The 13737-nt window shown below is 39.0% G+C and overlaps 1 protein-coding gene across 1 annotated transcript in view; it reads right to left on the bottom strand.

Annotated features, from left to right (window-relative positions):
• Window positions 1–783: 783 nt before the first annotated feature.
• DCP1A (decapping mRNA 1A) overlaps window positions 784–13737 on the bottom strand; it is a 50897-nt gene continuing 37943 nt past the window's right edge. The window contains exons 7-10 of the mRNA XM_039867439.1: window positions 8585–9328; window positions 6590–6655; window positions 5001–5219; window positions 784–4712 (exon numbers count right to left, since the gene is read on the bottom strand). Of these exons, the coding sequence (XP_039723373.1) occupies window positions 4632–4712; window positions 5001–5219; window positions 6590–6655; window positions 8585–9328 (1110 nt within the window). The 3' untranslated portion in view covers window positions 784–4631. The remainder of the gene's footprint in view (window positions 4713–5000; window positions 5220–6589; window positions 6656–8584; window positions 9329–13737) is intronic.

Here is a 13737-nt window from a genome sequence, read left to right as displayed (position 1 = left end):
CCACTCTAGCTTTTAATAAATAGCGGTAACAAGTGACCTAAGAAACCATAAAAAGCAACCTAGGATAATTTATCATGGAGGCAAACGGTCAATAAAGGAATTCTAAACCAGCTTTCTGATCTGCTGGCTTTGGGTCCTTGGCCCGTTAATGGCTTAATAAGCATCTTTGGCACATACCTCACTCACTCAGTTCAACTTCCTTCTCCTTAAAATGGGTTATTGTGACGATTAAGAAAACAATGGAATTGCAATCCTTAAGTGTTAAATGAGCAAACACTTTGGTCGGAAACATACTAAATGTTAACAATTATTAGGAAGATATATGATTAACCTATTTTTTTCTTAAACACTTCTGTTTCCCATAACACATTTTACTTGCCTCATTCCCTTTTTCTTTCCTCTCTTATCAGCCTAGACATCTGGCACATAATGATAGTTCAATACACATTGAATTGAGTCAATTTGAGAAATGACCCAGACTGTAAAGTCCTCTATAAATGGTATTTTTGGCCATAATTAGAAATATATCCTCCATCTGGGGAAACTTCAGAGGAGAAAATGAAGTTCTTTAGATGTCTACTCATACAAGTCTTCAGACCTAAAAATCCGTGTGGCTTGTGATCCAGCTGGCCGGGACAGGTTGAAAACGGAAAAGAGTTTTCTTTGTTGGTTTTGTTCTCTCAACCCACCCCATCTCACCACTGTGAGGCTCTGGCCAAGAGGAGCAACTCATTCAAAAGTTCCTATTTCTACAAATTAAATTAAGACACAATTAAAATTTAGTAGGTGCTAAAACTTGGTTTTGAACTTTTATTAAAAAAATATATTTGCAAACATATAAAATTTAGGATGAAAAATGCTCATTTGAAAACATGTAATAACTTAATATTTGCAAACATACGCAGATGGTATAAAATTCATACCATTAAAAATGTTGATGATGCAGTACTGCGCTCATGGAACAAAAATCTTGCTGTAGTTCCAGAGCTCCTCGTCCCCACACTTCAGGGAGCTGAGGATCTGGTACACTGAAGTCATGAGAGCCACATGTCCAAAGCAGTAATACAGAATAAAAAAACCGTTTAGAACACATATTTCAAAAACACGTTAAGGAATCACACAGATAAAAGAGAAACACAATTTTGCATTTTCCCCAAAGTGAACCATATTGCATCTCAGCATTTCAAATGAAGATATCAAATCAAATACAAAACCAAGTGAAACATTGCACACGTCTCTCCTGCTGAATTTGCTAAAAATACAGGCTCCTCGAGGGCCCAGTCCACTCAGGGAAATAAATGGTCTTAAGCAGTTTTTAAAAAGCCCAGAGTAAGCTGCTTTCCTCGGTGCAGATCTTAACATTTTAGACACCTGAAAACACAGGGCACTATTGGTTCCAGAAGGTACTCTGAATACAACCAAAGAAAACCAGATAGGTAAGAAACACGTGCTCAGCAGCAAATGTAGGACACACGTCCCTGTGATTCCTTGTCTTCATTCACAGGGACTGGGCCCACTTGTGCCACCTCTCATTCTTCTGTTTTTACATTTTGCCCAGAGTTACAGTATGATGGCTAATTTTTTTTTTTTAAAGCAGTTAGGCACCTTCAATTTCATGTTGCATTATTAGTAATACAATGGCATTATGGCCTCTACCACCGAAATGAGAAAATTTCAAACTATATTTGGGGAAGAGAGTAATAAAGCTGCATGGTTTAAAAATATTTACCTAGAAGAGGATTTAACGGGGTTTAGCATTTTTACCAAAAAAAAAAAAAAGAAAAAGAAAAAGAAAAAGAAAAGGCATTAAAAAGAACAAATGCTTGCCATGCAAAATTGGGTCAGACATATCCTAAACTAAGCCTGTGCATCTCCTGGCAGAGAAGGACCCAGGTCAACTTGGGCTCTCTGTGATGATGACCCAAAAGGTACGCCATACACCTTTGAAGGTAAGCTGTGGACATTTACATGCAGACAGCATGAAATGCCTCTCCTGACACCGACAGTCATTCGAAATCTTAGGATTCAAAGTCACACTTTACCAATCTCAGGAGAGATGCACAGTGAGGAAAGATTCTGACTTAAAGGAACAAGTCTGTCTGCGGGGTGTAGGAGTCCATTCAAAGACATCACATTAACCACAACAGAAGAAGAGCAGTGCTACCCCCTGGGGTTGGGGCTGGGTGCACAGATAGACAGAGTGGCCTAAATGTAGGTCACCTGTTCTGCAAAACCTAGCAAGAAGCATCTCTGTTTTGGTGTCCATTTTGATTCAACTACGGTTTAAAACTAAGGTTCTAGTAAAGACACTGCAGCAATGTAAACATGCAACCTAAGCTAGCATGAGGTTCTGGATAGTGAGCCTGAATGAGGAATAAGGCAACTGAACTGTGACTTTTGGGCCAGGGTCATCCACTGTAACTATCTAGGCTTGGCCTGACATTTCTAGGGACTCATTCTGGCCTGAACTTCCTGGTAATCATGATGATGAACTTCTGGCTTCTGAATTTTAAATAAATGCTTTGAATATATAAAATTGGGAGTTGAAACAGGCTTACCCTTTTCAAGTCTCCATAACTTGGGCACTTAAAAGTTTACTTTTACATTAAGGAAACCCATATTCATTCCTTTGGATTAAAGGGTGAAAATTAAGAGTTGATTACAAACCCTCTTTAGGATATTCTAACTGTCCCATAATATTATACGTACTCAAATCATCATTTCGATTCAAATGTCTATTATAACAAGAATTCCTTGATTCTTCTGTTTAACAAAGCCCACTGAGACCATACTTGGGGTGTTACCAAACCTACCAGTGTGACTGTTTTCTGAGAACCGTCACGAGGCACCTGGACACCATCTCCTGGTGTCAGTAATACTCCATGTCTTACTGTAACTTTCTCTTTCCTGGTGATGCACGAGCAATTCATTTTTGGTTGCTGAATTTACACACTACCTTTGAAAACAAACTATTCCTAACTGAATATGAGAACTTATAAGCTTCCCTGACTTCTGCACAATTCACGAATAACTAGGTAGATAGCAATAAGACACTAAATTGAGAAGCAGAAAAGTTGCCCAGGAAGCATGTTTAGATCAACAAAAGCCAATCAAGCATTCTTTATGCTAAAAAGCTAAGAACAAAGTAAAATAAGTATGTAATTCACAAGTAATTTTCTAAAATCTCAGCTAGGAAAAAAAAAAAATCTATGGACTTATGATTGAGTTACCATTAAAGCTTAAATGATTGTTCCTGAAGAACCATCACATCTGTCAGCATTATTCACAGCTAATCCTTATGCTAGCTGGTTGAGCCATTTGGGTTTTTACCCATTCATTAAATAGTGCTCAGAAAAGTAAGCAGTGCATCTTAATTGGTTAAATATTACAAAATGACCTGTATCATAGAAACGAAGACACTTTCATTCAAAGAATATCTTAAAATTACTATTGTTGAAATAAATCAGAATCTACATTAAAATATTACTAATCACCATTACATGCCGTAAAAGAATAAATATAAATCATGGCAGGTTAATAGCAGCATAACAAAGCATCTTTACATATTTTCATACTTTGGGCTGCAAAAGTACTCACAGCCGAGGAATACATTGGTAAAGTTCTGAATTTCACTTTGTTTTTAACCCCATATTCTACAATAAAGTAAGGGCAGTGTGAATAACGGCTCCCTTTTCTGCATAGCTTTAAAACTATTCTCAGTAGACTCGGGAGTGGAACCAGAATGGCTTTGTTGGATTGGTCCACTGGTCCTTTTGTCAAAGAGTTAAGAAAAACAATCAACAATGACTTCTGTGTTCAGACAGAAAAGGAAAATAAGGCTATGCTTCACACACAAATGTAACATTTCAAAACCACTGGAGAGTTTAACTTAAAGATTTGACAGAATTGGAGCTTCACTAGTCCCAGCCTTTGCTTCAAAGGTGTGACGGGCCTGCTCCCACACTATCACAGGGCCCGACAGGGCCCTATTCAAATGATCACTGCGCTGGGAGCCTGCTGCACGGCAGCACTGGGAACACTTAAAACACAATTAAGAAATTTTCAGAACTTTAAAGGCCCAAATGGGGCATTCATATAAAATATACTCCACTTGAATAATTCAGTCCTAATGTGCCAACTTGAACTCTAACCCTTAAAACTTGAAGCTACTTTGCACAGGGCTGACTTCTGTTCAGAACTTGACTATCAGCCTAATGCTCAAGTTTACAGGGGAGAGGAGGGGAAAGGGTACAAGCTGGGCTGAACTCTGACTGCTGCAAGGCTGGTGACACTTTCTCCTTAAGACCTTGAAAGTGAAAGCAGCTAAAAATCAAGATTCCTTATTTCACATACTTGCTTACAGCTGATGAAAACACCCACACAACTTAACATAATGGTTTTTTTGTTTTTTTTTGTTTTTGTCAAAACAAAGGTCTGCTGGTGATGCTTCACAGTGAAACCTCCATTATCACTGAGAACGTCACTTGGAAAACATTCTTAAGGAACGAGTCTCTTTCTCATAGGCTCAATTTCAGGATTCTCAAAACTGAATGTTCTGTTTAGAATTTTCCATGATGAGGCCTATCTGTTCTGAGGCTGACATTCTGTGTTCGGACTGATTTCTGTTCCAGTCATAGGTTGTGGTTGTCTTTGTTCTTGGTCAGAACCTGCAAGTAGACTTCATGAAGCGTACTGAGGAAGCTGGAATCATTCTGGAAGAGACGGTAATGTCCCAGTTATGTCCTTGATAACAGCTTAGGAAAAAAGCTGGATGAATGATTTGTATAACTAATTACCCAAAGAATTTGATCACCCAGAAACCATGATGATTAACATTTTGAAATTCACTCAGATAGTTTTCCACCAGGAGTATACGCTCAGTAAGAAACATTACTCCCAGCTAGTCTTGAATTTACTTTATGAACTAATTTCTAAGAACTTATAAAATTTTTTTAAAATGAAAGAATGAAACTTCAAAAACTAATTTGTATCCTACATACCTTTATTAGATGTATTAATGTATCTTGGAGCTGAGACTTGCTGAGAATAATGGAAGGCTTTCGCTGATTTTCTGAGGTTCCAACAGTTAGAGGAGAAGGGGAGCCTGCTTTCCTTTCAAGGTCTGTGGACCTTGTAACTGTCTGCTGGAAAACACTCGGGGACAGCAGGACTGAAGACACAGCCGTGGTTGTTGCAGTAGCCAGTGGGGGGCCTGCAACCTGCAGGGGAAGAATGGTCATTTTGTACCAAAGTGCAGAAGCTAGCAGCCAGGCCCAAGGTAAGAAACACCTGATGATGTGATAAGCAGTAGGAGACTTGAGCAGAGTCTAACGCTAACTATTTGGGGTTCAGATAAACATTCAGTAGAAGCATTTGAGCATTTTACATCTGGTTAGGAAGCTTGTTAGCTAAAGAATGAAGAGCCCGTTTATATGATAAGAATGCCCTAGAGTTGTATGGGAAGCCAAGTCTGATCTTCACAGAAGGGGAATATGATAAATAACAGCATGGTATGCACAATAATAACAATTCTATGAGAAATTTAAAATGTAAAGTTTTTATATGGGTGGCAGGGAAATAACTGAAAGAGGCATAAGGGAACTTTCTGGGGTGATTGAAATGTTACGTATCTTGATTGGGTGGTTACTCAAGGGATATACATACATGTGTGGAAAACACAAAAATCTGCATTTTATTACATGTAAATTTTATTTCAATAGAAAGAATAAAAAAATCCAATGATATGAAGAATTAGTTTCTTTTGTATTGTTCAATATATTAACTAAACCATTTTAGGTATTAAAAAGATACAATTTCTTAAAAATAAAACTAACATCTACCTCCTTCCCCTATTTAGATGTGCTTTTAGGCTAACAATGGCCAACTATCAGAACACACTAAACCAGTAATAATCAGTATTTTTAATAATTCTCACATATGATACAACCAACAGAGATCTGTACCTCTCTTTCTCCTTGTCACCCTCATTTACAATACCAGGATAAGAACTTCTGCTAAGATCACCAGGTAGCAGGACAAGCTACAGAAAACACTGGTTAACAAGATCAGTCAGAAGCTGGCTTTAAATTCTGAGACTTGAAGAGAGGTATAAAGGCTCAAGACAAATGGAAGTGTAAAATGTTAAGAATGGAAACAATGAGGTGTGCATTTCAAGGTTGGTAGGTGATGGAGGATGGGGACACTAAGGGTACTGATGCTTCCCTCTGTTAACTGGGACAACACAGCTCTTTCAGAGCAAAGGGTGTTTCCTACTCAGAGAATGAGGCTGATGTGCTCTCAGCAGTTGCCCATTTACAAACACTTAAGTGAGTGCCCACCCTGAGGCTGACCCTGCCTTTGTATACACACAGTCAGGGAAGACATTCACACAGAGAGATGACTCAAGGTCTACAGAGGTCATGGCAATGAACTCTTTGTCTGGGGGAGCAGGGGTAGCCTGCCCGGGGAGGGGGAATCTATAGTGGGTTTGGGCTTGAAAGCTAAAACTTTTCACTCAAGTAACAATGTTTTACTTCACACTCAGTGGAACTTAAACATAATGTGTTCTTCAGAAAATGGGCATCCTTACCGTGATGGCACTAGATAACACCTTAGGCTGGGAAAAGACTTCAGGATCCTGGTTTTGCTGCATAGACTGCAATGTTTAAAAAGAAAAGATGAACAGATGTTCCAAGTTTCAATTAAGATTTTGCAGTTACTGGGGAAAAAAACTAGGTTAGCAATAGGGAATAGTTCAGACATTAACTATTAATCTAGTTCCTAGATTCTTGAGGGAAGAGGCTGACAGGAACTTGTGACAATGCAAATGATGACTGACTGCAGGATGAGAGATTTGGGATAGATCCGGACCCTGTTTAGTTCCCTTGAGAAAAGAGATGTGTGCAAAGCCTTTAAGGAATCTCTAAGGGAAAAGCCGAAACCCGTGTCTCTTAGAAGAGCTGGGGACAGCCCAAGCATATTTTTGCTGTTGAGTCTGCAGAGATGCAAGATCTTGACAGCATACTTCTTGAAAAGGTGATTTAAACTTTGGATAGGTGGCACTAAACAGTCTTCATCCACAGTGACACTTATATGTCCTCACTCACTGGGAAGAGAAAGAACTTTTTGTTGTAGAGCAAAAACATTAGACTTCAATGAAGCCCCAGGTCCTCAATTCGATACTGCCAAGTAAATGAAACTGTATACAGATGTAGGTGTCCCTTGAAAGGAGGCATGCTGGAGAGCAGGGTGCTGTCCCAGAGGTCAAAATCTGGAGGAGGTAGAATTCAAAATTGATGGTTGCAGAGCAACAGGAACAGTGGCAGCAGGCACATTTTAGGGGCATATACCAAACTATTAAATAGAATACATTCTCTTCTCCTTGTACTGAAGAGAACCTCAACAGAAACAGCTGGAAATGACAATTTAACGACGTAACCAAGATACTAAATTTCTGCTTTCTGAGCAAGATTTCAAAGGAATGAAATAAAGTATCCTGTTAACTGAGGGATAATATACAATTATCATAATAGGCTCTTTTTTTACAATATTATTTGTTAAGATTGGGGGTCACAATTAGTAAATGGCATGAGACTAAAATCCTGAAAAGCAACTAATACATGTTTGAGTTGAAAGTTCTACCCTCTTTCAGTTCTGTGATCTTGCAACTCACCAACCATGTACATTATTGAGGGATAAATTTCTTCACCCCCCCATACTCAATCTACCATCAAGTCTCACTAATCATACTTTTTAACATATGCACTTGCCCACACCCCCAAATTCAGGCAGCCTGGGTGACTCCCAAAGCCTCCTTCCTGACGTGTCATCCTACTTCTGCCTTCTTTCCCAGAAAGCCATGTTTTGCTCAAAGTCCTTGAAATATTCCCCAGGGCTCTCAGGACAAATCTCTTAACTCTGTAACATATAGTCTTACTCATCAACCAATACCAGCTCCTCCAAGTCTCTTTCCACAGTAGAGCCAATCACACTGTAAGTTCAGCAACTGCCTCCTAATCTCCAGGCCTCTGCATATGCTATTCTCCTTGCCCCAAACGCTTTTCCCAACTCTAGGGAAGGTCTGGCTAACATCTACTGAGTCTTCAGATCTCAGCTAAACATCAGTTTCACTAGGAAGCTTTATTTGCCCTCATACCTCCAATACTGGGATGCTCTTATAGTACCCTAGTGTGCCTGGCACAAGGTAGGCACTCCATCAGTACAGAGGGAGTTGGGAATGGAACAAAGGTTGGGATAGTTTGGACCTGAGTGGACCTAAGTCAAATGAGGACTTCTGGAACTATCAGTCAAAAACAACCGAAAAATACCTCTAAAATACTCTCATAAGAAAATAGAAATACTGCTTCTTAGCTTTAATCAGTTGGAATAATTTTGGGAAGTGGAATTGAATTGAGTTACACCGTTTGCCAATTTTTTGATTGTTCACGAGACTTCTGACCTCCCCTTTCTTCTAGCCCGACATACTCAACAGTTCTCTCTTTAAAATGCCTCTCTCACGTCAGTCAAAATCAGTCTTTGCAGTTTCATCCCACTCAATTATAGCCACCTACCCTCCTGCCAGTACCTGAAGGGGAGCAAGCACCATGTTGCTCAAGGCGGTGGAGGCTCTTGCTGCTGTCTTAGGGGGAGGCTCTATGAAGCTCTCAGGCGTGGCCAGCTGTCCGGCTGCTGGAGAAAAGTTGGGTGCCATTGCACCTTTCCCAAGTGACTGTGTCTGTATTTGGTCATGCTGTGGGGTCAACCTGAGTTTCTGGAGAAGATCAACACTTGGGAGGGATGTACCAGTGGTGTTTGTCAGTGGGCCCCTGAAGGGGCTCTGGCTGGCAGTCAGACTGGCATGGCTAAGCTCAGGGACTGGCTGACTCAGGAGTGGAGACCTCTGTCTAGGTGTGGTCTTCACTGCCTGCATCATGGTGGTGTTTCTGGGTAAGCTGGGGGGAACCTGTGCAGTAGGAGCTTCTGCTGGCAGAGTGGGACTGAGCCCAGGGCGCAACGGGATCGCATAGCTTGGGGCCTGCTTTTCACTGGACTGTGTGATGGAGGCAGGAGTGATTAGCACCGGGGTAGTGACTTCAGGTTGAACTGAGTGGTGGGAAACAGGATGGATACCCAGGTTTTCTGACTGAGGGGCCCCTACTGACTGCTCAAAAGAAAATGGTAGGAATGAGCTGGGCTCCTTCTGGGAGGCATCTCCTGGCAGCTTCTCTATTTCTTCTGAATCCAGACCCACAACGGTTGGCTGTTCCTTTGGCAAAGAGGTTCCAAATAATTCTTCCACTGTCAGATGTTTGTGTCCAGATGGAACAGACTGAAAAACAAATCAAATCACCCAATGAAAGAAATCTCTTGCAAACCAATGTAACTAAATTTCTCTTCCATCAATCAAAAAGTGTGCAGAAGCAAAGATGGATGGAATCTGAAAATAAGAAAATGGAACAAATAGAGATATACTAGGGAATAAGGCCAAGGTGCATCTAAGTTTCCCCAAATTGGTGGACAGAAATCTGCATTAGTAATAAAATTCAAAGTCTGGGGACTCCAGGTGATAGTGTTAGAATTCACTTTTTTCTGAGCAAATGAGTATCAGGTGAAGGGGCAATCACATTATTACGAAGTTAATTGTGCCTAATGCCCCATGTCAGTAACACATGTAGGGAAATAACACTCGGGAGAACAAAGGGACCAAAAGCTGATCAAGTAATCCTACCTTTATTTTCACTGTTCTTGATAAAAAGCTAGGCATGGCACCTCAACGACTGGGTCTCAAATATCAGAAAATAAATGGAACCATTTTTTAAAAAACAGCAGGCCATTCCTCCTTTCTACTCCCAAATCACAGAACCCCTAAGAAAAGGCAAAACATTTAAGCCTGCAAATGTTAAATTTACATATATCTTACTGATCCGGCTTACTAATATCACTGCAATGATTTAAAGGCGAATTATTTGTGCTTTCCACCCATGAGCTTTCCTGCACCTCCATGCAGTATTGCCTATTTGTTCAACCTCTCTATTTACTGAGTACCTACAGGGCGCCAGGTCCTGCTCTGACTTGGGCCTAAGGGACACAGTGGGGAGTAACAAAAAAAGCTCTATTTTGACAGAGCTTATGTTCACAGGCAGCCTCAGTTTATGCGTTTATTCCTAAAGTGGGTGAACTAGTTAATGTTCAGGTATGTTTATATGGAAAAAAACAATTCATTAAAACATGATTTTCAGGGCCTCAGAAAGTCTACAAAGGCCTTTCAGTATATTGTATCTGAAGTATAATCGTGATAGTACTATGTTACAATCACATTTCTATAGGAAAATGAGCTCAGTTTTCCACAGGCAAATGTTTGTTTCAATCATTTGACAAATAATTATTGAGTTTGCCAAGTGCCAGGGACATTGTGCTGTGATGAGCAGGTATGAAGAAAGGAAGGGCCTTACTGGCAGCAGGTTCTTAAGGGGAGGAGGATAGGGATCCCCTTTTGTCAAGGAGCCACAACAGGAAAAAGAGGCTAGCACCGAGGACAGAGGATGCAGGGCAGTTTACATGTGAGGGGCAGAAAGTTATAGGAGGGCTAATGTTTATTTTTTCTCTGGTGAGGACAGAATATCTGTTTGGTGAGAGGTGGTAGAGCAAGTCTGAGGAGGACACAGGCAACTGTTGTTGAATAAGAGGCAAAAGCCTCCTCCAGTTGAAAAAAAATTGTAATTTCATATCAATGCATTTTATCTTTAAAAATATTCGATGAAGAGAATTCTATTAATATTTGAAACCTAAAATAATATGTTGGTAAATAAATGTGACAAGAGGTTTAAGTTAAGGAATTCTCAAATGGCAAATTTAGGTCCCCCACTAATAATGCCGTATTAAGACTATCCTGTGACAACGCTTTCTGGTACTTTAAGGAATCTTCCAGATTCAGAATCTCACTTCAAATATAAGGCAGCAGTAATTTCTAATTATAAACTGTGGATGTAAAGAAATGCAAAGATTTTATATGGTTTAATTTCCTCTGAAAAATATTTTTACTTCTGAAAAAAACTAGAGCTTAGGGTCTGGAATCAAAGATACTTAGGTTCAATTCCCAGCTGTTAACTGAGAAAATACATAACCTATTTAGTTCTCTCTCCTGAAAAATGGAGGCAACTGTGGTAATTACCTTATAGAGCTGTTGTGAAAATTAAATTCTCAATATAATGTCTGATGCCGAACAAGCATTCAATAAATGGAACTGGCTATCATCATATAAACATCATATAGTTTTGATAGCAATCATGATAAATCTGTGTTTGGATATGTTTTAAGGAACATCAAATAGTATGTTGGGATATTAAAAATTCATCAAATCCTATGAAATATCATATCCCCATAATGCAAAATAATACCATTTGATGGGTTATTAAAAACAAACCTGCTACTCTCTGATGAAAGGAGTCATTACAGACATAGCTGTTTGTCTAAAACTCACTGGTAACATTTCAGATTCATTCAATATAATTCAAAATAGACAATGAATTCTCATTTGAAAGAGACTTCTCTCTCTCTCTGTCCAGGCCGCATAAACTGTAGTAGAATGCATTTCCCGAGCTGAACACTGTGATCTATTCACTTTCGGATCCTTGGCATCAAATGTCTATTGATGAGCAGAGAGATAATCCCCTCAGCCTGGTTTCTAGATATAATGGTAAATGTACTTAACAAAAGTTACCATTTTAACCATATTTAAGTGTAAGATTCAGTGGTATTCAGTACATTCATAATGTTCTGTAACTACCATCTATTTCTAAAACTTTTTTGTCAACCAAAACAGAAACTCTGTACCCATTAAACAACTCCCCATCTTTTCTTCTCCCTGCACCGTCCAACCCACAGCCCTTGAGAATCTCAATTCTACTTTCTGTTTCTATGAATTTGCCTATTCTAGGTAACTTATATATATTGAAGCATACAACATTTGTCCTTTTGTGATTGGCTTATTTTACTTAGCATGTTTTTAAGGTTCATCCATGTTATGTTGTAGCATGTATCAGAATTTCATTTCTTTTAAAGGCTGAATAACTTCCCACTGTATGCATACACCACATCTTGTTTATCCATATCTTCTGATATTTGGGTTGTTTCTACCTTTTGGCTATTGTGAATGCTGCTATGAACGTTAGTGTAAAAGTATCTGTTTTAGTCCTTGCTTTCAATTCTTTTGGGTATATGTCCAGGAACAGAATTGCTTACGTTTAACTTTTTTAGAAACTGTCAAACTGTTTTCCATGGTTGCTGCACCATTTTACATTACTACCACTAATGCAAGAGGGTTTAATTTCTCCATATTGAATGGCCATTCGTGTATCTGATTTGGAGAAATGTCTATTTAAGTCCTTTGCCCATTTTGCATTGGATTAATTCCTTTTTATACACAGTATGTTTAGAACAAAATGATCAAGATTGCTTGGCAAAAAAGTATTGGAAAATGACACAAATTTTTATTCATTAATGCAAATTATGTAGATTTTAACCACCACATTCTGTTTTATACATGTGTATATGTATGTATATACAGAAACCAACATTTAGATATAACTGCTTTAAAAAACAGAACATAATGGGGCCATTTTGCAGAAACTTAAGAGTCTTTTCCAGGTAAGAATACTATTTTTATGTTATAAGAAAAGGAGCAATCAAACAAAAGACACAGAGAAGCCTCACCATGAAATACACCTTAGGCTTCAAAAATGGCGTGATCCAGGTAGCAATTTTTACCTGTCTGGCAGGACCATCAATCAACTTTTGAACAATTAAAATTACCCGCATTTACATGTGGGACATTTTTATACTTATACTTAAAAATAGATATTTCTAATGGTTTAAAGTCGACTTCATATTAAAAGATGAAACCGTATGGTAGAACCCTGAACCTGGACTGCAAAAGAGGTGGAAAGTTTCCAGATTTCCCAATGCTGCCTCCTTATACTTCTGCCAGGCCAGAAGCAGATTCTTACACTTTCTCTGGAATAGGGTGTGTGGTAAAGCATTAGGGTTTCAGATGCATCTCCCATAAGAAGGAATAAATGAAGTTGTGATAGCAATAGAGTTATTCGTAGACACAACGCTCATTAAATGGGAGGACTTTACATGCATTACTCTATTAATTGATGTGGGTATACCACTATTATTGCCATTTTATAGATGATGCCCAAATATGACAACAGAACCAGACTTTAATCTAGTTCTCACCATAAGGCTGCCATATTGAGATGTCAATTAGGCCGATTACAGGTTACCTAATGAACTAAATGGTGATATTGACCTCTGGAAAATAGAGGTGCAGCTAAGGCTTGAATAACTAACAGGTGGTTATAGGTCAAAATGTACTAATATCTGAAAATATGTAACCAGCTAAAATAGTCACAAGAAGCTAAGTAGAGCATAGGTTTCTACACAAGCTCCCTAAAGCTTTACAGTCTTTGCACCTGAGAGGACCCTATGGCAAGAAAAACTGGTTACACTCCTCTAGTAATTGGGCTAATTTACCCATGGATTCATCTTTCATCATCCATAGAGGAGGTGAAATTTTATTCTTCCCTCATATCTGAATATGCTTAAAGTTTGGATTCTGAGTTTTGTGCTGCCTCACTTGATTTAAATCGAGTGTTAGTCTGACCATTTCCCTTCGAAATGGAATTCAGTGAGCAGCAGCATATATTGTGCACAACAAAATTCTAATTGTATCAG

The sequence above is a fragment of the Pteropus medius genome, unplaced genomic scaffold (genome assembly GCF_902729225.1).
Source record: "Pteropus medius unplaced genomic scaffold, Ma_sr-lr_union100, whole genome shotgun sequence".
Taxonomy (NCBI): Eukaryota; Metazoa; Chordata; class Mammalia; order Chiroptera; family Pteropodidae; genus Pteropus; species Pteropus medius.
The sequence above is the reverse complement of the archived record's forward strand: the minus strand, read 5'-3'. Positions and strand labels throughout refer to the sequence as shown.